The sequence below is a fragment of the Mesoplodon mirus genome (genome assembly GCF_964341445.2).
Source record: "Mesoplodon mirus genome assembly, chromosome: 9".
NCBI classification, from domain to species: Eukaryota; Metazoa; Chordata; class Mammalia; order Artiodactyla; family Ziphiidae; genus Mesoplodon; species Mesoplodon mirus.
Window position 1 is genome coordinate 100943676 of NC_138985.1, and position 27743 is coordinate 100971418.

General features: G+C 48.7%; 1 protein-coding gene across 3 annotated transcripts in view; it reads right to left on the reverse strand.

The window, feature by feature from the left end:
* The window catches only part of KIAA1549, a gene marked incomplete at its 5' end in the record, with an annotated part of 151119 nt that extends 124996 nt beyond the window's left edge, over positions 1-26123 (reverse strand). For 2 of the 3 annotated variants that reach the window (XM_082631833.1, XM_082631832.1), the window contains one exon: positions 25952-26102. In XM_082631833.1, coding sequence (XP_082487959.1) covers positions 25952-26102 — 151 coding nt within the window. Of the gene's footprint in view, positions 1-25951 lie in introns of all 3 variants that reach the window. The other variant, XM_082631834.1, reaches the window with a different exon arrangement.
* Between the last annotated feature and the right edge of the window lie 1620 nt (positions 26124-27743).

The following is a 27743-nucleotide window of genomic DNA, read 5'->3' on the forward strand; positions in this document are numbered from 1 at the left end:
TCCCTGGGCATTTCCTGGAATGCACAGTTGGCCTCCTCTCCCCTCACTTCCTCTTTGTTAGCTCTGCACTCACGAGGCTGGCCCAGGGGACAGTTTACGTCCATCTCCGCAGTTTCTCAAGCAGCTCCCAAATGAGCAACTGCACGGGCTGAAGCTATAAACCCACTCGTTAGATGATAACACCTGCTCTCTCCACAGAACAAATGATTCCAAATAAGTACACCTTTTAAAAGTACCAAAAACTGAACAAATCATCCCTCTGGGATCATTCAGGGCCTGAGTTAATCAAATGCTAATCGGAAAACACTCCTGAACCGACAGAAATTCTATATGTCCTGATGAGCAAACTACAGGAAAAAGGAACACAATATAGATGCCTGAACAATAGCCAGGAATTTAAAAGCACTGATGAACTGATGTTACAGAGTTACCTCTGTCAATACTGCAGGGTGCCACTGCATTTTTTTTTTCATTTATTTAATTTATTTTCGGCTGTGTTGGGTCTTCGTTGCTGTGCGCGGGCTTTTCTCTAGTTGCCGCGAGCAGGGGCTACTCTTCGTTAAGGTGCGCAGCCTTCTCATTGCCATGGCTTCTCTTGTTGGGGAGCACAGGCTCTAGGAGCACAGGCTTCAGTAGTTGTGGCTCGCGGGCTCTAGAGCGCAGGCTCAGTAGTTGTGGCGCACGGGCTTAGTTGCTCCACAGCATGTGGGATCTTCCCGGACAAGGGCTCAAACCCATGTCCCTTGCACTGGCAGGCGGATTCTTAACCACTGCGCCACCAGGGAAGCCCCACTGCTTTGTTTTAATCAAACAGTCTGGCTCCAAAGCATAACTAATATGTATTGAAAGAACAGTTTCTGGAATCAGACAAACTGGGTTTGAATCTCCACTAATGCTGGGTTGATCAATCCTGTCCTCAGCATTTCCATCCATAAAATGCGGAAAAGAAGACACACTCCAGAGTGTCATTAGATAGACTAAAACAATGCAGGGGACCCTTAGCTGCATATTAATATCGTCTGCGGCTCCGAACACAATACTAATGCCTGTGTCCCAATCCCAGAGGTTCTGACTGAACTTTCTGGGTACACACTGGAATTTTGAAACTTTGCAGATGATTCTAATGTGCACAAGGTCAAGAACCAATGAACAAATACGTGGCAAGCCATCCCGCCAAAATGCCAGGTATCAGTATGATCATTCATAATATGGCTTGGGAAAAGAAGAATTCGGGGCTCTAGGTCTAAACAAGATAAGGCGCATAGGGACTTCCCTGGTGGCGCAGTGGTTAAAAATCCGCCTGCCAATGCAGGGGACACGGGTTCGATCTCCGGTCTGGAAACATCCCACATGCCACGGAACTAACCCTGTGCACCACAACTACTAAGCCTGCGCTCTAGAAGCCTACGAGCCACAACGACTGAAGCCCACGCACCTAGAGCCCGTGCTCCGCAACAAGAGAAGCCACCGCAATGAGAGGCCCGCACACTGCAGTGAAGAGTAGCCCCCACTTGCCGCAACTAGAGAAAGCCCGCGCGCGGCAACGAAAACCCAAGGCAGCCAAAAATTAATTAATTAATTAATTAATTAATTTTTTAAAAAAGATGAAGTACATAAAAGAATCGGGCTAAGGCAAGTGAGCATTTTAATCATCAGGAACCTGAAAGGGAAGATAGGTTTGTTCTGCTCTTCTCAGCTAGTAAAATCAGAAAAATGTTCTTAGGAATAAGTTAAGGACTCTGTATATCAAGTGATGTTCATGAAGCTCACTCAGGGTAAAGGAGGAAGAACTGTAAGTTGTTGGTGTGAACTCCCAGGGCCTGAAGCTCTAACCAGCCAGTAATATAATAATCACCTAATGGGCCACTTTAGCAAAATATTTATACTCTAGTCTAGAAATGTATGTTTCACCCACTGAAATTTGCACTTGGCATTAGAGACACTTTTTTTTTTTTTGGTAATTTATTTATTTTCTTAACATTTTCATTGGAGTATAATTGCTTTACAATGGTGTGTTAGTTTCTGATTTATAACAAAGTGAATCAGCTATACATATACATATATCCCCATATCTCCTCCCTCTTGCTTCTCCCTCCCTCCCACCCTCCCTATCCCACCCCTCTAGCTGGTCACAAAGCGCCGAGCTGATCTCCCTGTGCTATACGGCTGCTTCCCACTAGCTATCTATTTTACATTTGGGAGTGTATATATGTCCACATATACACTACCACTCTCTCACTTTGAGAGACACTAACTCTTATCACTTCTGTCACTTTGTGATAATCTTGAGAAGATTCTTGGTTCCTTGAAGAAGAGTTCTAAAAGGTCCTATAAGGCTTTAAAAAAAAAAAGTCACCTTTCCTACATGAAGCACTGCCCACCCCCCCCCAAAAAAACCTCACAACAAACAAGCTGAAAAATCCATAGTGAAAAACAAAAAAAATGAAAGAAAACATGAGTGAAATAAAATGAGGAAAGCCACCTTAGGAAAGAATGTAGTGCTACATTCAAAAGGGGAGGTTAGGGCTTCCCTGGTGGCGCAGTGGTTGAGAGTCCGCCTGCCGATGCAGCGGACACGGGTTCATGCCCCGGTCCGGGAAGATCTCACATACCACGGAGCGGCTAGGCCCATGAGCCATGGCCGCTGAGCCTGCGCGTCCGGAGCCTGTGCTCCGCAACGGGAGAGGCCACAACAGTGAGAGGCCCGCGTACTGCAAAAAAAAAAAAAAAGAAAAAAGGGAGGTTACGTGATTCACATTCCCAAAAAGAGAATCTATGGGACTTTAAAATTTTCAAGAAATAAAATTTCAAGACCTTTTCCTGTAATTTCATCTATCTTCCACACAACACAAATACACACACATGAAACAAAATAAACAAACACTTATTTCACATCTATTATGACTCATCCATTCAAAGGAGCGTTTTTTTTCACATTTTAAGACATCTGAAATTAGGATGCATTTGCAACCAAGGGTGTGCCATCATTTAAGTGGCAATGTTTTTTCTTCATGATTTTTCTTCCTCAGAGGTACAGAAAATAACTGGTCCATCGCACTCTTGATGGCATCCTAGCTTCAATGAAATATTATACTAGTAATCAGAAATATTACTACGTGCAAGGCAAGGGGCCAATAATCTAATCACAGAGATAGGATGTGTGCAGAGAAAATTAGATTAATAATAATTAAAATTAGCTCTTAACAGGGGCTGTATGTGATATGGATGTAATAAACAGAAACTGCTAAAAGAATATGAAGCAGAAGACATCTGTGCAATTGAACTCTGTCAGTAAAAAATAAGCACTGAACTTTGCTCTGAAGATAGTCAGAATTTAGCAAACTGGGGAAGCCTGGGCAGGTGTTGCCTCTGGGAGAAACAGCATGAGTAAGATGTTAAATGTAGAACGCAGAGGGCCCATCTGGGGCATAATTAACCTGGGTCAGGTGGGCAGTTCAGGCATTCATGTAATGGGAGACAGGGTGGAAGAGGGGGTGAGACTCTCTGAGGACCTGAACTGCCAGACTAAGCAGTTTGGAACTGATCCAACAAGCTGGCCTGGCATCCTTAACATCCACCCCCTGCCAAGACGCAGGCAACAGCCGAAAGAAATTCCCCGGGCGCCTGCCCTCTGGCCAAAAATGGTCTGCTTCCTCCCCTACATCTTTCAGGGAATTTCTCTGCCTCTGGGCCCCTCTATTCCCAAAGGATGCCAGAGTGGGTTTTCCACTTCCGCTTCCCCTCCAGATGTGGTCTTGGACCACCCTTCCTGGCTCACTGAAGCTTCTGCCTCTCTAGGAAGGGATCTGGACCATGCAGAGCTCCTCAATTTTCGGGAAAAGATGGCCTTAAGCAAGAACCAGGGACTTCCCTGGTAGCCCAGTGGGTAAGACTCGGCACTCCCAATGCAGGGGGCCCGGGTTCGATCCCTGGTCAGAGAACTAGATCCCGTATGCCACAACTAAAACCTGGCACAACCAAAATAAATAAACAATAATAAGTAATAAATAAATAAATCATAAACAAACTTTCAAGTTCCAGCAGAGGAACTTTGGCGGAAAAGAAAAGCAAGAACTACAGGAAGATCTGTGTAGTGCAGAAGAAACTGAGCAGTGTTAGGATCAGGAGATGGGGACTAAGGTGGGGAAAAGGAGAAGCCGCAGATGGAAGGCAGATCCAGCAACCCAGGGTGAGAACAGGGAGACAACGAAGCCATGGAGCATTCGAGCTGCGATGCCCGAGAGGCTGATGACGCCGCGGGAAAGACCCCCAAACAGATCAGCCAGGACTCATTAAGTCACCACCCACGCCGCGCTCCTCTGAAGCGCCCTCAGGTGGCTCCTCCATCCCTTCATACAAACGCTGACAGGCCCCCACCATGTGCCAGAGACAGCACCAGACTTCTGGAATCTGGAGACACTGTCCCTGTCCCCGAGTTGCTCCTAGTCTGAGAGTAAAAACAAAATTAAAAATAAGTGGCTGTAAGAGTTTCAGTGTGAGAGGATGAGAAGTTCTGGAGCTAGACAGTGGCAATGGCTGCACAACAATGGGAGTACTTACTACCCTGAAAAACTGTACCCTTAACCATGGTTAAAGTGTAAATCTTAGGTATTCTTACCATGATAACCAATCCATCACTGTAATACACCGTGGGAACGGTCAAATAGAGACACTGAACACAGCTGAAGACAAAGAAGGGTCAGCAAAGAGGTGCTTATCAAAGGAAAGACAGCTGGGGCTGGACCCTGAAGGCTGAGCAGAGGGGACGTTCCAGAAAAGAGCCTGTGTTCCTCCAGCTCCCATCCTCCCAACCCCAGATCATACCCTCAGTCCCCCAGGATCACATCCCTGGTGTGACCAAGATTCCCACCGCCAAACACCCTCTGACTCCTGGGCTCTGGATCTTGAAAGGTATGCACAGGGTAGTGACCCCTTTATGGGTGAACACCTGTTCATGATGAGATGAAATAGGAGATAACCAGACAACACGGCTGGGAAGAAATAATAGTCCTGGCCAGGTATTCTCCTTCTGGAAAATTGCTGAACTACACAAAATATAAATCTGTTTCTAAAATCCCCAAACAGAGGGCATATTTTGGAATAGTTATTCTGGAAAGCATTCTGGTTTTTACACACACACACACACACACACACAGGCACGCACGCACACACACACACACACACACGGCTTTTCCTTTTTGACCCAGTTATTCTCCTTCTATAAACCCATCCTAAAGGAAATAACCAGAAGCTCAAAGGTCTATGTACAAAGAGGTTCATCAGAGCATTGTATAAAATGGCAAAGAATGAGTTACCAATATAGACACCAAACCAAGAATGGCTTGAAAAATTCTGCTCTGCAAAGGACTACTATGCATCCATCAAGAAATATTTTAAGGAGTATGTAATAGCATAGAAAATGTTTATAAGAAAATGAAAATTGCAATATGGAAAATTATACAGATAGTATGATCCCATTTTATGAAAAAGTCTATTATATATACCTGTATGTACATTTTTTAAAAGATGAGAAAGACGCATATCAAACTGTTCATGAAATACTATAGATATTGTTAGATGGTAGAAATAAAGGTGCTTATTTTCTTCTAAATATATTTCCATATTTTCCAAAGAAAATATAAATGAGTATTATTTATAATCAGAGATAAATAAACTTTTCTTACCCCAAGACAGAAGGAGTCAACGATATGCAGAAAACTTGGACACTGACAGTATTAAATTTAAAATGACATTTGGGCTTCCCTGGTGGCGCAGTGGTTGAGAGTCCGCCTGCCGATGCAGGGGACACGGGTTCGTGCCCCGGTCCAGGAGGATCCCACATGCCGTGGAGCGGCTGGGCCCGTGAGCCATGGCCGCTGAGCCTGCGCATCCGGAGCCTGTGCTCCACAACGGGAGAGGCCACAGCAGTGAGTGGCCCACGTACCGCAAAAAAAAATAAAAAAAAAATAATAATAATTTAAAAAAATAAAATGACATTTAACATGCACAGGGGTTTCAAGTTCAAGGACTAGGTCTGGGACAAAGACGCAGTTTTGAGGCTCAAATGTATAGAGGTGACTCCTAGGGCCAAGATAGTGATTAAAATCTTTAAGAAAGAAAAGAGGGTGTGAAAAGAGTTCTGAGTTAGGATTCAGGAGGAGGGAGCGGCAGTGAAAGATAAAAGAAAGTCTAGGGCTTCCCTGGTGGCGCCATGGTTAAAAGTCTGCCTGCCAATGCAGGGGACACAAGTTCGTGCCCTGGTCCGGTAAGATCCCACATACCGCGGAGCAGCTGGTCCCGTGAGTCATGGCCGCTGAGCCTGCGCGTCCAGAGCCTGTGCTCCGCAACGGGACAGGCCACAACAGTGAGAGGCCCGCGTACCGCAAAAAAAAAAAAAAGAAAGTCTAGCTTTAAGGAGCGGCTGATGAGTCCAGGGTACTGCATTCACTGAGTCATTATTCTGGTTCACTCAATCACTCATACAATCACGTATCCGTTCAATCATTCATTGACAGGATCATTCTTTTCTTCAATCACCCATTTAAGTAGTCAACAAACATTCACTGAGGGCCAGGCATGGTGCTAGGCAGTGAGGACACAAAGACAAAAACTGCACCATTTTTCTACCCTCAGGAAGCTTCCAATCTAATTAGAAACAAATACTACTCAGAGTGGTCAGTGCCATCAGAGGGGTGCATGTGGGCCGATGGCGTCTAAACCATTCTGGGATTCCTGGAAGGCTTCCTGAAGGAGGTGATATCTGGGCTGAGATTTTTGAGGAGGAAGAAAAATCAGGCAAATGAGGAAGAGAAAAAGCATTCTAGCAGAAGGAACAGCATAGGAACAGCATGTGCAAAGGCACTGAGACATAAAGAACTCAGTGTAGTTCCGCTTAGGGGAATGACCATATGGCCAGAGCAGTGTGGTGGAGAGGCAGGAAAGGGGGGAAAGGCTGCTCCACTATTATAGGCAGATCGAGAAAAATGAAGATTGAACAAACCAAGGACACTGCCATCTGCGGCATCACACTGCCCTTCTGATCAAATGAACTTAGTGAACACGCTGACTAGGAACAGAGCCAAGAGGCCCATGAACGAAAACACAAGCAGAAACCCAAAGTCAACTGATAAATCTCAGCCAACTACGTTGTTAACGCATGTAACTCTGGACCCCATTCACATCCCATATCACTCGCTGCCCTGACCTTATCTCTGCTGTCCCTCTATTTTCTCTCCCTCTCCCACCCTCTAGTATTCACCCTTCCTTCCCCAGCGCATTTTATCTCCAAGCACCCAGGCACTCTGCTAAAGGCATGGACTCCTGGGTTTGTCTATAAAATTAAACATTTATTTCCATGTATCGACCTATAGGTGTATCGGTATATGTACTATTAACCTGTATACTTGTACACATGAGGCTTCTTTATGTACTCACGTGTCTGTGAATGTTGTATTTGTGAAAATGTCTGTTAATACATATTTCTGTCTTTCCTCATCTTTGCCTGAATGTCTTCCTCTGGATGTACGTACACGCCTGTTTCCCTGTGAGTACGTGTGTGTATACAGGTGAAAAGACGTGCCGAGCGTGAGTGGGCATGTGACGCACATGCAGGCCACAGGAGCGGGCATCTGCAGCTTCAGCCTGCGTGGCACCCACTCCCCCAGTCTTGCTTTGGGGAACACTCCCTCCACCATGATCGAGGTACCACTGTCACCCAAGATGCCCATTCCCTCATGGTCAAGGGATGGGCACCTAACCCAAGCCCCAGGCTCTCCCCCCAGAATTGGAATCTTGAACAGAATAATAATAAAGGCTGAAATTCATCCTGTTGGCTGTGCCCTAAAGGAACAGTCTCCGACTTCTACAGCCTGGATCGTGAAGGTGTGGGTCCTGGGGCATCTTGTCAGGGCCACAGAAGTAGAAATTGAAACACATATGAACATTTACATAACTTCCCAGCTGTAAAGTTCTGTGATTCAGGAACTATTTTACAACCTGTCACACACTTCCCATGACAACGGCTTTGCCCGGGATTATTTTTAAAACTGTGTTTCTCCCTCCCCCGTTCAGTTTCTTGCTGCCTCACTCTCCCACCAGCTATTCTTCCTCTCCCAGCTCCAGAGAGGACCGGCTTCTGCCTAGTCACCCTTAACTAATGTGGCCGGCAGACACTTCTGGATCACTCAGCAACAATCCAATATGACCCAAACAATGTGGCAGAGCTCAGAAACTGTTCCTGTTCAGGTAGGCACATACGTTACACTAGAAGAGAAGTACACATTTGTTTTTGTACTGTGGCCAAAAGTTCCTAATTTTTTAACCAAACAACCTTAGTAGTAGTATAAAAACCTGGTGTATATTCATGTATTCCCTCTTGGCAATTAGCCAACAATCAAAACTAAGACTACCAGAAATCATGACCATAAACAACTAGAAAAAGTACCATTGATCCATCCATTCACTCACTCATTTACTAGTGCTGGGCACTGTGGAATACAGGTGACTCTAACAGGGACCCCACCATAGGAAAAGGGAATGAAGGTGTGTGGCTGAGAGGCCCAAACTGCACAGGGCAAAGAGTCTTTGTATTTATTTCCCATAAAAAGCCTGCAATTAGAACCCAGATTTTATAAACGCAGAAAATGTAATCATTGTTATGATCATTTTTAACGTTGACATTGGTTATCAATTATTTCAGCATGAAATATGTCTTGAATGTTTGGTTACAAAATAAGATTTAAATTTATGTTAAATTAGAAACATTTTTTTCTTAATTAGATGATCCATTAACAAATCTCTTTATAAAATCATGTAAATGTTACTGTCAAGAGTTATAAGTTAGTAAATTCCAAAGCGCTAAACTGCAGGGTCAAAGTGTATATGATGATCACAGAGCAACTGTGTAGGGAACTGTTGTCTCTGAGCTAGACATGATCCCTCTTTAAACACTCAAGGACTAATAATTTTCAGCTCCAAATGTCATGGCTGTGTTGTATCAGGTCAGTGCTCAGGACTAGAGGACAAAGATAGAAAAGAATGCCAGTTTCCTGACATGGATAAAATCTAGTCTGGTCAGAAGCTTCAAAAGTTAATCCAAGATAGGGTGAATCAAAGCAGGAATTAGAGTGATGTCCCAGGCTCAACTGCTCAAAGGCTGACCAACTGAGGGGGGCTACCAGGGTCCAAGAGAAACAGAATTAACCCCTGGAACTCTGTGGCATGGGAGATAGTACAGATGATGTATCAGAAAATACACACTAAAATGTTTCCAATCCCAGCAGAAGGCTGAACCTCCCAGACACCCAGGCTGGAGCCCAGGCAGCAGTGGCAGGCACCTCACGGGAGTTTATCTAGAGCCCTCCTGGAGGTAAAGCTGTTTCTTCCGTATGGAATGTGCTTTTCTCAAGAAATGCTTTCTAAGGCACGCAGAACTAAGAAGAGAGGTGGAGGTGCCTTCCGGACTTTCCAAAGCGATCAAACTATTATGAAGATATACTCCTATGAATCAGTCAAAGCTTCCAGGGACATAATTGGTCAGAGTGCTGGGAAACTGCAAGAGCACTACAGACCCCACACAACAAGGGCAATTAAAGGGAATGGATGGACACAAAATGCAGCCTCTCCCTCAGTGCCTTCATAACCAGAGGGGCCCCATGCAGGCCATCAGCACGACCTGAAGAGCGGAAGCCATCTCCCCCTCCCTGTGACCTGGGTGACAGCCAATGCCCACACCCCCCAGCCCACCAAAAAGAGCAGAGTCTCTTCTGGGGGCACAGCAGGTGGCTGAAATCCAATTCTAAGTTGTCCTAAAAGGTGTCTCAAGACTTGAAGTTTGGCACTTGAAGGGTACTTTAAATAGGCACCCAGTTAAAGGGCAAGAAACATCTATAGGGTCAATGCAGGGGGATTTTTTCAAATCACTGATGGAAATGCTGCTTTTTGAGAGCCACCAGGGAAATCTTGTAAGACTGAAGCAATCATAGCAGCAGCTGGATAGAAAACAGATCTATTAAATCAACTATACATCAACATAAAATTAAAAAAAAAAAGATCTATTATACTCTTATGGGCTGAAAGAGCCACTATGGAACCAGTCCCAAGATGTAGCTTCTCTACCTGACAACCCTGCTGCAGAAATCCCCACGGGACTGAGGGAGGATGCTGCTGTACACAAAGGACCCTCGCCTCCACGGGCCCTCGACCATCACCATCACCTGACAGCTTCCTGCTCTATTCCTTCTGCTATGGTCCACTGACCCACAAACCACTCCTTGCACAAAGCTCAACCTGCTCCTGCCCCATCGCACCGAAGTGATGACCACCCTACTGTCAAAAAGAAATGAGGCGGGCTTCCCTGGTGGCGCAGTGGTTGGGAGTCCACCTGCCGATGCAGGGGACACAGGTTCGTGTCCCGGTCCGGGAAGATCCCACATGCCGCGAAGCAGCTGGGCCCGTGAGCCATGGCCGCTGAGCCTGCGCATCCGGAGCCTGTGCTCCGCAACAGGAGAGGCCACAACAGTGAGAGGCCCACATACCGCAAAAAAAAAAAAAGAAAAAAAAAAAGAAATGAGGCGACCAGACATTAAGTTCCTCAACGGCAGCATCGCCCCACCCCTCACCTGCACCCACCCACACCTGCACCCATCACTCCCTCTGTCCCATCTGTCTCAGTGGAAGAGGCACCATTCTTCCTGTCCAAGAACGCTCCGGAGTTCCCTCCTGTCCTAGTTACTAGCTGTGTGACCTAAGGCGAGCTACTTCACCTCCTTGTGTATCAGTTTCCTCATCTGTAAAATGGAGTTAATAATGGTAGCTGATAGGGTTGTTGCCAGGACGAAATAAGTTTATACAATTAATACATGTCGAGTGACTAGAAGAATGCCTGGCATATGTAAGTGCACATTAAATGTTGGTTAGCTGTCATAATTCCTATTGCTTTTATCATTTATTTCTGTCTCTTCTGAGAACTTGCCCTGGTAATTGTAACTTTTTCCCCATTATCTTCAACCAATTTGTGCTTGTGGTAGATAATCTCCAAAGATGACCACCATCAATTCATAAGCACATGCTATTCCATCCACCAATGGGTAGATCCTATTCCCTCCCGTCTCTTGAATCTGGGCTGGCCTGTGACTTGCTCTGACCAAGAGAATGCCGCAGGGGAACTTTCAAGCCCCAGATCTTAAATGAACTGGCAGCTTCTGCTTCGTCCCTCTTGGAAGTCAAATATGACAGCCTACTACCCTGAGACCACTTCTCTTTGAGAAAGCCCAAGACAGTCACGTGGGAAGAGAGAGGGAGGGTATGTGGAAGAGCACGAAGATACTAGACATGTGCGGGAAACCCTCGTGGACCTTCCAGCCCAGTCCCAGTACCAACCACACTCAGCCAAGTCAGGGACCTCAGGCCAGGCTACATGGAGCAGAAGAATCACCCATCTGAGCCCTGTCCAAATTCCTGACCCACAGAACCACTAGAAATAAAATACCATTATTGTGTTAAGCCATTCAATCTTGATGTGACTTGTTATGCAGTAACAGATAACTGAAACAATGTTTCCCTTCAGCACTAAAAGAATGCTCCATCATACATCCCACCTTAAAACAAAATATCCCACAGTTCTTCCATCCTACATTTACTACCAGTTACTGACTTTTTTATATCACCACTGCAGTCCTCTATTATAACACTTAGCATACTGCTGGATAGTTATTTATGTATAGGACTATCTCTCCTACTGGACTGAGTTCCTTCAGGGCCATGACTGACTGCCATGTTTATCTTTGTATCCCCACATCCAGCATCGCACTCAGCAAGTGGTGGTGAGTGCTCAAAAAGTGTTAGCTGAATAATGCATGCGTGTGTGAATGAATGGGACCTCCATACATCTGGTCTACCTGCAGACATGCATTCTGGCACTGGAAACCCAAGACAAATATGGAAGAAAACATAGGATCCAAGAAAGCAAAATTTCAAGAACCGGATTCAAAAGGTACAGGAAAGAGATAAAGGGAAAGATCAGCATGGTGAAGCCAGAAGCCACAAACTGAAAGCCACTGAGATTTGAGGGTTGTTTCTGCAGCACAACTAGTTTATCCTAAGTGACAGAATACATGTTCTACCATTATATGTTGTTTTGTTCTCATGAGGAGCTGAACCCTAAATTGGAAGAGGGAGAAGAGGAAGTTGAAGGATGTCAATGGTCAAAGTCTATATACACTGATTAAAAAAAAAAAAACGGCGGGGGGGGCTTCCCTGGTGGCACAATGGTTGAGTCCGTCTGCCGATGCAGGGGACACGGGTTCGTGCCCCGGTCCGGGAAGATCCCACATGCCGCGGAGCTGCTGGGCCCGTGAGCCATGGCCGCTGAGCCTGCGCGTCCGGAGCCTGTGCTCCGCAACGGGAGAGGCCACAACAGAGAAAGGCCCGCGTAACGCGCAAAAAAAAAAAAAAGAAAGAGCAGTTTCAGGCCTAAGATTTCTGGAAATTATTTAGAAGGTTAAACTTTAACACCAGATCCAGGCAAGAATTCAAGGTGTTAAGACGCTGTGTTTTATGAAGAACTAAAAAGGCTCAAGGGGCAAATAAAACAATGGAAGTAGGACAGCTTGGTGCACTGGCTGGGATTCAAACAATGTGTTTATTTTAAGGTATCGACTTCCTCCCACCAAAATTTCAAAGTTAATGAGAAATTAATTTTCAAACCAGTGGTATACACCAGTTTATTAATAAAGAGGATGTATCACAACCACACACCCTGCTGTCAGAAACAAGCTACAGAAAAATAGTACAGTTGAAACAAAGTAGAAATATTATCAAAACCACAAGGATATTATCCAGGACATGATAAGAGAGAGGAAATGCAGGGCTTCCCTGGTGGCGCAGTGGTTGGGAGTCCGCCTGCCGATGCAGGGGACACGGGTTCATGTCCCGGCCTCAGAAGATCCCACACGCCGCGAAGCGGCTGGGCCGGTGAGCCATGGCCACTGGGCCTGCGCATCCGGAGCCTGTCCACAACGGGAGAGGCCACAACAGTGAGAGGCACGCATACAGCAAAAAAAAAAAAAAAAAAAAAAGAGAAAGATAATGTCACTTGGTATTAGGACAACAATTACCCTCTGTGCTGCAGGATATGGAATATGGGCTCATAATATGAATTTTAACTTTCTGAAATTTTCTATTTTTGAAATTAAAAATTTTTAATCTGAAGTAAAACAAAATGGCACCTTCACATAATACCCTAACTTTCAAAAGCCTGCTTCCTTCATTTCTCTTAACCAATATTTGGTGGGCACCTTCTTCTATGTGCCCGGCCTTGGGTGTGCCTTCACAGCCAGAACTTCTGACACAGGCAGGGGGTGGGCAAGGGGCCACAGGTGGCTCTAACAGCAGCTCTGGATCCACAAGCTCACTCTACCAAGCAAGCAAAGCCTGTGAGTGGGCATTTCAATGGCAGAGATCATGGAGTCATTCTCTAACATGGACCCAGAGCGAAGGAAACTCCCAGGGTGAGGACTCCTCCCACAAATTGTGTGACCTTAAGCAAGTCTGTGAACCTCTCTAACCTCTATTTTCCTCATCTGTAAAATGGGGATAACAATAGTGCCTACCTCATGGAGTTGATGTATGGATTAAACACGATACATTGCACCTAGCACAATGTTTGGCACACGGCTAGCGCTCTGTAATTGTTGGGTATTATTATTCCCAGGTCAGCCCTGAGATTTCTGCAAGGGAAACCAGAGAAAGGAACGCAAAGGGGACCTCAATCAAAGGCCTGAGTGCCTACTAACAAGCAAGGAAATGCAAAAGAGATATTTTAAAGTAGGTATTTTTTACCTATGAGTTTGGCAAAGATAATACAGATTGGTAACAGCCTATGTTATGGAAAGGTAGAAGCAAAACTGGCACTCAGATTCATTGCTAGAGAGAATGTTGATTGCTTCAATCTTTCTAGAGAGCAATTTGGCAATATATACCAAGATTTAATACATGAATACTGCCTAATCCAACAGTTCTATTTCCAGGAATTTATGCTAAGGAAATAATTGGAAAAGCGTGCCAAGATAAATGTACAAAGATGCCCATAGCAATAGGGTTTTTTTGGTTTTTTTTAATTTTATTTATTTATTCATTTATTTATTTTTGGCTGTGCTGGGTCTTCATTGCTGCACATGGGCTTCTCTGCGGTGGCTTTTCTTATTGCAGAGCACAGTCTCTAGGTGTGTGGGCTTCAGTAGTTGTGGCTCGCGGGCTCTACAGCACAGGCTCAGTAGTTGTGGAGCACGGGCTTAGTTGCTCCGCAGCACGTGGGATCTTCCCGGACCAGGGCTCGAACCTGTGTCCCCTGCACTGGCAGGCGGATTCTTAACCACCACGCCACCAGGGAAGCCCAGTGGTGTTTTCTTATCACAACAAAAGTTGAAAGCAATATAATTATCCATCAACAGAGAACCGGGTAAATAAAGTATAGAACATCCACAACACTGAGTAAAATCATGATGTGGATCTGTATTTCCTGACAAAGGAAAGGCTCTATGATAAAGTGTGAAGTGACAAAAAGCGAGTCAGCAAACAACACGTACGTAGAAGACAGCACTGTTCCTTCACGTGTATGTGTGTGTGCTTATATGTGTGAAAAAAAAGTCTGAAAGGAGAAACACCAAAACGTCATAGTGGTTATCTCTGAGTGGAGGGACCTGGGGTGATTTTCACTTTCTAACTCACATCTTTTTGTACCATCGGAATTCATTAAATGTGCAACAAATCCGATGTGTTAAGCCTCGTCACGTCACTCCTCTCATTCTAATTCCCACCTTACCTGGGGTGATGACCAGTCCCGTGACACCTATGACACTCCCACCCAGCACCCACTTCCTCCCACTCCCCTCCCCGACCGTCTTTGCTTTGGGTGCACTGGCCTCCTTCCCATCCCCCCAAACGGGCACACTCCCACCTTTGCGCTGGCTGCTTCATCTGCAGGGAACACCGCCCCCCAAAGGCCTGCCTGGCCTCCTTCAAATCTTAGAGTAAATGTCACCGTTATGGCTTGAACCATGTCCCACCCGCCCCCCACCAAATTCATAGGTTGACGTCCTAACCCCGAATACCCCAGAATGTGACCTTATTTGGAAATAAGGTCACCGCAGATGTAGGTAGCTAAGATGAGGTCATACCGGTGAGGGTGGGTCTCTAACCCAATGACTGTCCTTATAAAAAGGGGAAATTTGAACACCGACACGCACACAGAGAGAACCCCACATGAAAACTGGAGTTTCGCTGCCACAAGCCAAGGCTTGCCAGAATCCAGGAGAGAGGCCTGGACAGATCCTCCCCACCACGGCCCTTCAGAGGGAGCACGACCCTGCAGACCTTGGTCTGGGACGTCTAGTGACCAGAACGCTGCCGCAATAAACTTCTGGTGTTTAAGTCACCGGGTTTGTGGCCCTTCGTTACGGAGGCCCCAGCAGCTAATACAGTCACCCTCTCCACGCGGCCTCCCCCACCACCCAGATTCACACTTCAGCCCCTCACTCCCAAGCCCTTTACTGCTCCATTTCTTCACGGCATTTATCACCTTGTCACACATCATGTAATAACCTTTGTTCACTGATGCATCCCCAGGGCCCAGCACAGTGTCGGCCCAGAGTAGGCGCTCCAGAAAGATTTGCTGCACAGGTAAACAAACAACTCAGAGCCAAACAGATCAAGTCTGGCCAGGCGGAGCTGACTGTCTAGTGGAGGGAGACGGAGAATAAACAGACCCGTGTAAGATGGTGGTAAGCGCCGTGGAGACAAATCAGGGTCAGGTGCAAGGAATTATGGAGGAGCTGCTGTTTCTTGAAAAGAGAGTTAGAGAAGGCCTCTCTGATGACGTGAGACTTGGGCAGAGACCTGAAGGAAGGGGTGCAGTAAACCATGGAGATCATATCTAAGATAAGAATGTTCTAGGCAGAGGGAACAGTAAGTACACATTAGTGGAATGAACACATACCATTTTTACAATCAAAAAATAAATAAAACTATTGTAAGTCTGAAAATGCATCCAAATATTTAAAAGCCCAATTCCAACGGCAAGGAAGAAGAATCTGGTTTTATAAATTCTTAAGACTCTATTCAGGCCCAGGATGAAAACTCCGACCCCTTCCTAGAGTCCCCTTCCCCGGCCCAATCCCCATCTCATCCTCCATCAAATGGCTTTCTCAGCAATACAGGCGAGGTGAGGTGAGAGGTGAGGTAAGAAGCAATGTATGAGGGATAGGTAAGGTGAGGTGAGAGATAAAGCACAAGGTGAAAGGTGAGGTGAGAGATAAAGTGTAAGGTGAAAGGTGCGGTTAGAAGTGAGGGATGAGGGATGAGGTGACGTGAGGTGAAGTGGCCCTGAGGCTGAGAGGCCTGGAGATCCCTGACGGTGCCACAGAGCCAAGTGCAGGAAATGTGACTGCTGTCCTAGCCACCAGCTGCCGACTCGCCCCCACCAGATCTGGCCTCTGATGGTCTGCAGAGGCCTTTCCACCCCAGCCTGTCAGCTGCCTCAGCCGGCACATTCCCACAGGAGCACCTGTCCTCTGTTCCTGCCCTGCCCCCAGGCCACCGCGGCTCCCAGCGCTGACCAATGTTCATTCCTGCTACCCGACCAGCTAGTTCCTACTGTGCCTCACTTTGGTTTTTTAATAACTGTAGTTTTTTAAAACCCACATAAGGGGCTCCCCTGGTGGCACAGTGGTTGGGAGTCCGCCTGCCGATGCAGAGGACACGGGTTCGAGCCCTGGTCCGGGAAGATCCCACGTGCCGCGGAGCAACTAAGCCCACATGCCACTACTCCTGAGCCTGTGCTCTAGAGCCCGCGAGCCACAACTACTGAAGCCCGCACGCCTAGAGCCCGTGCTCCGCAACAAGAGAAACCACCACAATGAGAAGCCCGCGCACCGCAACGAAGAGTAGCCCCCGCTAGCCGCAACTAGAGAAAGACCGCACGCAGCAACGAAGACCCAACGCAGACAATAAATAAATGCTTTTTAAAAATAAAATTAAAACCCCCATAGCATAAAATTTACTGTCTTAACCATTTTTAAGTGTTCAGTGGCGTTAAGCCCATTTACACTGTCGTGCCACCAATCTCCAGAACGCTTTCCATCTTGCAAAACTGAAACTCCGCTCCCACTGAACACTAACTCCCCCTTCCCTCCTCCCCTCAGCCCCTGGCAGGCCACCACTCTACTTTCTGTCTCTGTGATTCTGACAACTCTAGATACCACATAACTGGAGTCATACAGTTTTTGTCTTTTTGTGACTGTCTTACTTCACCTAGCATTAATGTCAAGGCTCATCATGTTGCAGCCTATATGAGAACTTCCTTCTTTTGTAAGAAGGAATAATAACTCCCTTGTACGGACGGACCACATTTTGTTCATGTCTGTTGATAGGCACTTGAATTGCTTCCACGTTCACCTCACTTTTGACACCTGTTTGCTTCAGCTGCCTCCAGGTGCTTTTGTAATCCTCAGCTGTCACCACCAAGATCACTGCAGGGCAATGCAGGGCTGGCCGAAAGGCCTCCCAACACGCCCAGGCCGAGGGGAAACAGCAGCAGGAGCAGTTCTCTGAGCGACGCGTCCCACCAGACGCCAGCCCAGTTCTGAACCCGCGGCTGCCCCTTCCCTCAGTTTTCCCAACCAACTTGAAACCTGAATGTTTACGAACTAAAGACTCCCCACTAACAGGCAACAACCAAGCCTTGGAAATGCACCCAACCTCAAGGAGACACTGCCTAGACCAGAGCTTTTCAAACCTTAGTGCGCAGACAAATCACCAAACCAGGTCCTTAAAAAGTAGATTCAGTAGATCCGGGCGGAACCTGGGTGCGTGCCTTCCTACTGCGCTCCTGAGCACGCCGCACGCCGCACGCCGCACGCCGCACGCCGCACGCCGCACGCCGCACGCCGCACGCCGCACGCCGCACGCCGCACGCCGCACGCCGCACGCCGCACGCCGCACGCCGCACGCCGCACGCCGCACGCCGCACGCCGCACGCCGCACGCCGCACGCCGCACGCCGCACGCCGCACGCCGCACGCCGCACGCCGCACGCCGCACGCCGCACGCCGCACGCCGCACGCCCAGCTCTAGCCACCTCCCCTCCCCTCCCCTCCCCCACCCCGTCCACACCTGTCTGCTGGGCTCAGTGCAAGTTCTCCTAGAAGCTGGCTGTGGAAGTCTGTGTGTGTCTGTGTGTCTCTGTGTGTGTCTTCCCCCTTTGAAGGCTCCCCAGAAGGATTTACCTAGCGTTTACAGCAGCCCTTCAGGCTGTCTGGCTCCAAAGTTTTGTGTGTGTCTGTGTGTGTCTTCCCCCTTCGAAGGCTCCGCAGCAGGATTTCCCAGCGTTTACAGCGGCCCTTCAGGCTGTCTGGCTCCAAAGTTAATCCCAGCACCCAAAACCACAGTAATGAAGGGTTCCTTCCACAGGCCCCAACACGAGAACAAAGAAAGGAGCAGGGAGAGTTTCCCAGTGGCTCCACAGGGCCGCCAACACCTGTCCGTCACCACGAGCAGGAGGCCCCCGAGCCCCGACCTCCCGCAGAGACGTGCCACCCACCGCCCAGGGCGGCTGTCACCCCCTCACGTTGTGCCCAGGCTCTGGGCCACCAGGGCCGCAGGAAAGGCAAGCAGAGCGCGCCTGCCGGGCCTGCTGCCGAGACAGGCCTCCCAACTGCAACCGGGCCGGACGCCGCCCGGCGATTCGTCCACTCACCTCCTCTCCATCTCCTCCGGAGACCAGTGGTATCTCCTCACGCTCCCGAGCCCCTCTCACGCTTGCCTTCTTCTCAGAAGAGGGCATCATCCACCATCCCCACGAACGGGGGGGTCAGTCACCAGCCCATCTCTGCCCCCAGGTCTAGCCTCCTCCGGCTCTCCTCCAGCCTAAAGTGAATCCCTCCACGGCTTCACTGGTGGCGCAGTGGTTAAGAATCCAACTGCCAATGCAGGGGACAAGGATTCGAGCCCTGGTCCGGGAAGATCCCACATGCCGCGGAGCAACTAAGCCCGTGCGCCACAATTACTGAGCCTGCAAGCCACAACTACTGAGCCTGCGCTCCGCAACGAGAAGCCACCGCAATGAGAAGCCTGCGCACCACAACGAAGAGTAGCCCCCGCTCGCCACAACTAGAGAAAGCCCACGCGCAGCAACGAAGACCCAATGCAGCCAAAAATAAATAAATAAAATAAATGAATTTATTTAAAAAATAAATAAAGTGAATCCCTCCACTCTTCCCTGGGTCTCATCCCCTCCAAACCTCCGGGAGCCTTCACTCCGGCGCTCACTGTCTCCTCCTCCAGCCCACCCCGTACTGGCCGATTCCTCCCCTTCCTCATCGGCCCCAGGGATTCCTACTTGCGGCTCCCCCTTCACCCTCCCTTAACGTCCTGCCTTATTTCACCCCCGTGAACAGACACAGCACCCCCCAAAGCAGGACTCGGCCCTCCGGCAGTTGCCGGCCGGTTACCACGAAGCACAAACTGGAGTTGAAAAGCAGCCTCTCTGCGGCTGAGCCTCGATCTGAGGAGGGCAAGTCTCAGGCTTCAAATCCTTTCACTTCCCCCTCTCGTTGGCCCTTTTCAGCACCAACGTTCTGAATACTCAGCACCCGCCGCGTCCTAGTCCCCGCTCCCGCCCGCATGTCCTACATCCCCGCTCTTCTCCCACTGCTCCATCCACTGCTTCCCCCTCCATCCTTATCCGGCCCAGACTCCACAGGGCGGCATCCCCACCACAGATCCTCCACTGCCCTCGGCCCTTCACCGCGTCTGCCCAAGATTCCCAGCCCTGACTCAAGCCAACCGCCCACCTTCCCTGGCCACACATGGCCAGTCAGATGCTACAGGACAAACGGCATCACATGTGCACTGGCGACGCTACAGATTTCTCCCATCACCTTAGGCTTCACTCCCAACCTTCCACCAGTCAGTCTCCTCCGATTCCTTCCCGCATTATTATTTCTCCCCCACTCGCTATGGTGCGCCAGCCTCTGCCCACAGGAGCTTCTTCACTTTGCAGGAATTACCCTTCAGTTACTTCTACTCTTTCTTAAATCTTCAACCACTGTATCTGTACTGATTCTTCCTTGAAGCCTATAAACATGACCAAGTCTATACATGTTTTCAAAATTTCCATCAACCCCACGCCACCATGAAGTGACAGGTGGCAAATCTGGTCACGTCACTTCCTTCTTGCTTAACCACCTGCAGGGGCTCCCGTGGTTCTCATGACCCTCCGAGTCTGACTCCACAGGCTGTGCTCTCAGTACTAGGTTTATGAGGTGGGGTGGGAGTGGGGATCTAGGATGCAAGGGATCAGGAGAAAATGGACATGGTGGGTGTCCTGGGGGTGGGGATGCAGGAGGGAAGAGTGGAGGAGGATTTTTTTTAAAAAGAAGTATTGAATACAATGGCCTCAGTAGGTCACTGGGCTAGAACATCTACAGGACAGTGAGACAGTGACACTCACAAACATTCGGTAGAAGCAGGACAGTTGCTATAACAAGTACATTCCAAGGTATCCAACCTGTGGACCTGAAATATAAGAGCTAAAAGGAACTTAGAGATCATCTCAGCGACCCCTTATTACACTGATGAAATAACCCAGGACACGGTGACCTATCCACAGTCACACAGCAAATCACTGGCTGAGAAGAGCACGTTCTGGTTTGTTAACTCGCAGTTCAATGTGCTTTCCAACAAATCATGCTGCCTAAGCACATGAGAGACAAATCATGTCACAGTGAGCTGTAGATGAAAGGTGGGTGATCACAACTTGGAAACAAATTAGATCAGTGAGAACAGCATCTTCCTATCTGGGACAATCAACCTAGTGTAATTATAATTACAGTAATTAGCTGCCTCTAGCACCCAAGGCACTGAGAGAAAACCTGTGGCTCCCAGGTCCCCGGTGACTTTCCACAACCCCTGCTGGGTTCTGTTTTCAGGATTAAATGAGGCATTTCCTGACAAAGACTGCAGCAGCTGTTCCCAAGGGGCCAGGAGGTGAGGCTTTAAAATGACGTCCTCTATGCCCTTTGATTCTCAACCCAAAGACAACCAAGCAAACAAGATATAACCAAAAACAGTTTCAATGTCACAATTTTAAATCAACTGTTCTAACAGTTAAAAGACAATTGCAAGATATTAAGTGAAATGCCATTAACTTTCAATTAGGGGTTTATGGTATCTGGATCATTGGTTCCAAGGTGAAAGTGCCTAAAAATCAGCTGTGAACTTGTTAAAAAGGAAGATTCCCAGTTACTACCACCGAAGATTCTAATGTAGGCCAAGGGTGAGCCACAGAAATCAAGCACCTACACGTCCCAAAGAGGCTCGAGGGATCACACCTTGGAAACATTTATCTAAGTCTTTGTTTATAGGTACTAAACCACTCAAAAAGTATAACAATATTCACCTCAAAAAGCTAATAATAGGGCCTCCCTGGTGGCGCAGTGGTTGAGAGTCCGCCTGCCGATGCAGGGGATACGGGTTCGTGCCCCGGTCTGGGAGGATCCCATATGCCGCGGAGCGGCTGGGCCCGTGAGCCATGGCCGCTGGGCCTGCGCGTCCGGAGCCTGTGCTCCGCAACGGGAGAGGCCACAACAGTGAGAGGCCCGCATACCGCAAAAAAAAAAAAAAAAAAAAAAAAAAAAGCTAATAATAAAATAGTGCATTAAGATAAAAATTTAACATGCCACGAAGCATAAATGCAATGAAAAAAACAAAATGGCAGATTTTGCTAATCAAAATAATCAAATTTCAAGATTATATAAAATTTAAAAGAAAATCCATTTGGAGGGGGAGAACACAACAAAAAGGAGAAAAAAATGTTGCTATCTTTAATATATAAAGAGAAATTTTAAATATATATGTGTGTGTGTGTATATATATCACAGGTAAATAAGCAAAAACAGAAAATTTGCAGAATACAAATACAAAATAAACAGAAAATATTCAACTCAAGGGACTTCCCTCGTGGCAGTGGTTAAAAATCTGCCTGGCAATGCAGGGGACACAGGTTCGAGCCCTGATCCAGGAAGATCCCACATGCCGCGGAGCAGCTAAGCCTGTGCACCACAACTACTGAGCCTGCACTCTAGAGTCCCCGTGCCACAACTAGTGAGCTCACGTGCCACAGCTACCGAAGCCTGTACACCGAAAGCCCAGAAAGCCCGTGCTCCACAACAAGAGAAGCCACCACAATGAAAAGCCCGCACACGGCAACAAAGGGAAGCCCCTGCTCGCCACAACTAGAGAAAGCCCGCGTGCAGCAACAAAGACCCAACACAGCCAAAAATAATAAAATAAATAAATTTATATTAAAAAATTCAACTCAAAAGTAATAAAAAATTAAAGCAACAAGAGTTTTAAAAATAATATTCCATGCTGGTTATGATGAAGTGAAACAGTGAACTGCATAAACTGCTTGGGTTAATTTCAGCATTACAGCTTTACATAAAAAGTTGATTCATTCAACAACCACCTACTGAGACACGTATTAGGCACCCAGCAGAGCCCACGCACAAAGAAATATAGACAAAGCCTTACCTACATAGCTATTCATCCTAGCATTATTTATAACAGCAGAAAAAGCTGGAAATAATAAAAGAATAATTAAGTAAATTATTAAGATGGAAACTGTTTTTGAACAATATTTAACGAATATGGAAATGCTTAAGTTAAATATTGAGTGAAAAAAGTAAATACATATAATTCAGTTTTCTTTTTTTTAACGTTAACAAAGGAAAGACAAAATTATTTACAGTGTTAGCTATAGGTTATGGGATTATGGATACCTGTTTTCTGTACCTTCCAATAATTTCCGAAGTTATCAATTTCATAACTATTATTTTAAGGAAGACACATCCCTGAATAAGATGAAGAAATGGGCACAACCCTTTCTTTTAGTATTGTGGATGTAGGATCTCCTAAAAGGACTCCATTCAAAAACAAGTCCAAAATATTACAATTTGTTTCCAAAAGACCAAACTTATAAATGTTTAAACAAGCAAACAAAAAAGGGCACAATCAAAATGCTGAATGGGGCTTCCCTGGTGGCGCAGTGGTTGAGAGTCCGCCTGCCGATGCAGGGGACACGGGTTCGTGCCCCGATCCCGGAAGATCCCACATGCCGCGGAGCGGCTGGGCCCGCGAGCCATGGCCGTGGAGCCTGTGTGTCCGGAGCCTGTGCTCCGCAACGGGAGAGGCCACAGCAGTGAGAGGCCCGCGTACAGCAAAAAAAAAAAAAAAAAAATGCTGAATGAAATAGAAATAGACAAGAAATCAATAAAACAGAAATTTAAATAAAGACTGAAATAAGGGGACCAACTGGAGGGTGGACTCCATTTAACAAAAGTTAACAAGGAAAGACAAACCTGCGGAAGGAGGCGAGAGTCTGCAGGCAGCCACCGAAGGGACTACAGCCTCCCCTAGGAGACCCAAGGCAGGAGTAAGACATGCCACTTTCTGACTAATACCACTTACTCTTCAGAAAGAGAACTACCACGGCAGGTTCGGCAAAGCCTCCCCCAGCCCCACTCCAGTGATGAAAATACAACACTCAGGAAGAGGAGCCAGAGGGTCCTGGTGGCACAGAGACAAGACGTAGACTGAAATGCAGCATCTCCTCAGGATCACCTGCCACTCATCATGCCCAGCTATCCTACATCAGGAAGCCACCCTCTACCAATATCACTCCTCTCAGCCTTCAAGTGGATGGGGCCACCTTTAAGAGGTCTTCTTTAAGGAGCCCTTTCACTCACTGCCTTTGCTGCCCTGGGACAGTCCGTGCAGGGGTCTGCACCTGCTTATGCGCTGCTCTGGGTCTCCACCTGGATCCTTGAGGACAGGTGCTGTGTCCCTCCCCTTCTCAGTTCCTATCCTATGACCCAGCCTAGAAGCAGCTTTATTATTATTATTTTCTGTGTGCCTCGACCAGGGGAGCCCAATACACCAACCCATGAAATGATGAAGTCTCCGTGCTGAAGACAGCTTCCGTGCTGTCAGCCTTAGAGCGGGAATATAATTTCAAGTCACCAGGTTGCATATTTGTATTGGGGGTTAAGGGGGAACAGGAACAGACTTGTACCGACGAGAAAGTTATGGAGGGACAGTACAAACAGCTCCATTTATTCTAAATTTCTCAAGAGAATTACTTATAGTATCCACAACATCTGCAGCACATCCAGATGGCCATGTTCACATGGGGAAACTGAAGAGAGGTTACAAGAGTAGAGTCTGGAGTCAAGCTAACCTAAACTCCTGAAGCCTTAGTTTTCTCATCTGTAAAATGAGTGTGATTGGATCATGTAAGTAAAATGCAGCACCTGGCGCACAGCAAGCACTCAGTAAATGGGAACCATTAGCTTTTGCCGTGTCCCCCAGCAGATGAATCCATGAGTATCAGATGGGCTTGCTTTGTTGACTAACGCCAAGAGCCCTCTTCATGATTACCTCTTCTCATGGAAAGCCCTGGGTCTCCGCTCACTCTGGACACACAGGCTAGGACACTCAGAGGCAGGGCTGAGAGCTGAGGGGCTAGGTCAGACAACGCTGCTTACACTCTCTGTGTACTGCCTGAAAGAGACCCATTTTGTCCCCCCAGCTCTGGTGTGACTCCCTGAGCAGGGCTCTACCCAGCTATGGGAAATCTATGAGGAGGTCTCAGGTGTGCTTAAGTCCACGGGTTAAGAGCCGTAAGGAGAATGGAAAAGAGATGAGTCTGCACCAACTAGCCTGTGACCTTGAGCAAGTCACTTCTCTGTCAGTTTCCTCTTCAGTCAGAGGAGCAGTTCCATTCTATGATCCCTTAAGCCCCTTCCTATGCTTTTTTGTCCCATCCTCTATCTGGCACTGGTTAGAATTCCGACAGTGAGGTCCAGGGACACCTTCAATGTGTTCCATTTCCTTCCAAAGCCACTTGCCAGTCCTCTGGCACTGCTCCCATGAGAAGGAAGGATTTGGAGTGGCTTCCACGGCTTTCTGGTTTTGTTCAGTGTGCAGCAGCTCTGCGCACTGCTCACTCCACCTTTCCTGCCCCCAAAGTGGTCAAGTGTGTGTGTGCTGGGGCAATCACTGGCTTGCAGCATGTCATCTCAGAGATGGTTTCCAGACCATCCTGTGTGTAAGCTCGGGGTGGACAAATAAACATTTCAGAGAAGCAATATGAATTAAATCATTTCCTCAACAACAAAACCCGCCCACAGGCTTCTTCATAAATCATGCCTCCTAATTCCACGCTAACATTCACTAAACTGCATCTATTATAAAAACAACCCTTACTCCTTTCATGCCCTGACACTTAAGAATCACAATATTTTCACACTCTGTTGTATTAATACCTTTGCAGAAGTAACAGCAATAGCTATTTCCCTGGAAAGATCCATGGCCAGGGCGCTTTCCAAGAGATACTCTGAATGTTCTTTGTGTCCTGGTGCACTGGGGGACACCGCCAGCTGCCTGCATCGGGGGGACGCAGGGCCACCCAGAGTACTGCAATACTGTTTTCAAGCAAACACGCCGAATGTACCCCTTCGCCCCGACAATAAAGTATTTCCAAAGATTTGATGTAACCACATTCATATAGGCATGCACAATACAATTCCAGTGCCTGCGTTTTGCAGGGCAAATAAAGGCACATTCTGAGATGAAGCCACCAGACCCGCCACAGGCTCCCTGGATAACAGAATAGCTTTGCAGACCTTCAGCAAGATTGGCCAGAACCCGCTTGCTTTTTCGTATTATTTTCTGCGTGTCTTTATTTGCTGGGCCCAACAAGAATGGAAAAGCATCTCAAGAAAGGAGGGCGAGGGAGCGGTGGAGAATAAAAGAGGATGGGCGGGGAAAGCCGGATTTTGAAAATAGCAGCAATGAAGGAAGGCAGGGTCGCGCCGGAGGGTCTCCGCGGTGCTTACCTGGGGCGCACGAGGCCGGCCGGGCCAGCAGCAGCAGCCAGAGGCCGGGGAGCAGCAGCCCCGAGCGGCGGCGGCGGGCGCGGCGGGCGGAAGGCCCGCGGCCGCTCGGCCCCGGGACCAGCGCGACCCCGGCGCGGGTCTTCCCCTCCATGGCCGCGCCTCGGCGTCGGCGCCGCGCCTCCGGCTGTCCCGGTCGGCGCCCCGGCCCGGCCTCGCGGCTCAGCGCTCTCAGGCCCGGGAGGGGCGGCCGCTGCGGCGGCGACTGCTGGGACGGGGCGCCGCGCACCGGCGCGGAGAGAGGCCGGCGAGGCGGGGGCTGGCCGGGGGCCGGAACCGCGGACGGACGGGGGCCGCCAGCCGCACGCCGGCCTCGCCGCTCCGCCCCCTTCGGAGCCTCCAAGCCGCTGCCCGGCAACGCGCGGGCCCGGGCGCGGGTAGGCGAGCACCACCTCCCGGCCGACCGGGCTCCTGCCTGCGGGGCTGCCGGCGGCAGGCGCTGGGCGCGGGCGCACGGGGGCTGCGCGGCGCGGGGTCGGAGCCCGGCCCGCCCCCGGGATCCGCCTCCTGGGTGGGGACGCGCGGGACGCTGGAGGCCTGGGCCCGGCCGGCAGCCGGCGCCGCCCCGACCCGCACGGAACACCCGGTCAGCGCCCTGATGGCCCGGCGCGTCCCGCCCCCGGGGGCGCCCGCCGGGAGGGAGGCCCACGAGGAGGGGTCAGAGCCGGAAAACCTGGCCGGCGCGAACGTGACGGGCTTCTCGCTCCTCCTCTGGCTCGAGTCTGTTCGGGGCAGCAGGTGTGAGTGGGGCGCCTGCGTTGGTAGGACAACCTTCAGGGACAAAGCAAGGGAAAGGTCGGGCTCCCTTCCCAGGAGCTCGACGTGCAGTAGAGGAGGCGAGAAAAGGCGCACACAGCTCTACCCATCCTGTCTCCCGTCTAGAGGTCTTGCCTCCTGTCCAGGTCATTGGGAAAGGAACATGCAGGATGCTCTGAGTTTGGGAAACCCGCAAACCGCGCACGTAGTATGCCTGCAGAAGGCACCTGCAGAATCCAATTGAAGCAGAGCTGGAGAGAACCACACACGTTTAGGCCCTTTTAGGGAAAGCAACGCTCTTGGGAGGTGAAGAGAGTGTCAAAGGATCAGCATTTGGCGGGGTAGAGTTCGGGGTGGGTGGCTGGGATCAGGAAAGCGATGGAGGGAGTTAACATTTGTCGAGTACCTGCTATGCGCCGGGCATCGAGCTCCGAGGACGCCCGGGGGATTAAAGGCCTTGGAACATGGAATTGGCAGTTTTGGATCTTGCCATCCCATTGGAATGCTTGCACCAATCAGGTTATGAAAGGTGTGAATTGGGAACACTATGGTATTGCCAGGAAGCTATAGTGGACAGTGGAAAATGTGAATCATCCACATTAACAAAAGGATGCACGTTGCTCTCCAGTCCGCTTTCCCTGCTGGGCCCAGCCTTGCAGCATCAGCCCAACTAGGCTACTTGCCTGGTGGTAAGACTGTTGGAGAATCAGAAATAGCCCTCCCTCAGAATATGGCTGAGGGGCTTCCCTGGTGGCTCAGTGGTTAAGAATCCGCCTGCCAATGCAAGGGACACGTGTTCGAGCCCTGGTCCGGGAAGATCCCATATGCCACAGAGCAACTAAGTCCGTGCGCCACAACTCTTTGGTGAATATCCAAAGAAAATCACTATTGTGAAGAGATATCTGTACTCCCACGCTCAGTGTAGCATTCCTCACAATAGCCAAGACCGGGAAACTACCTAAGCACTCATCAACAGGTG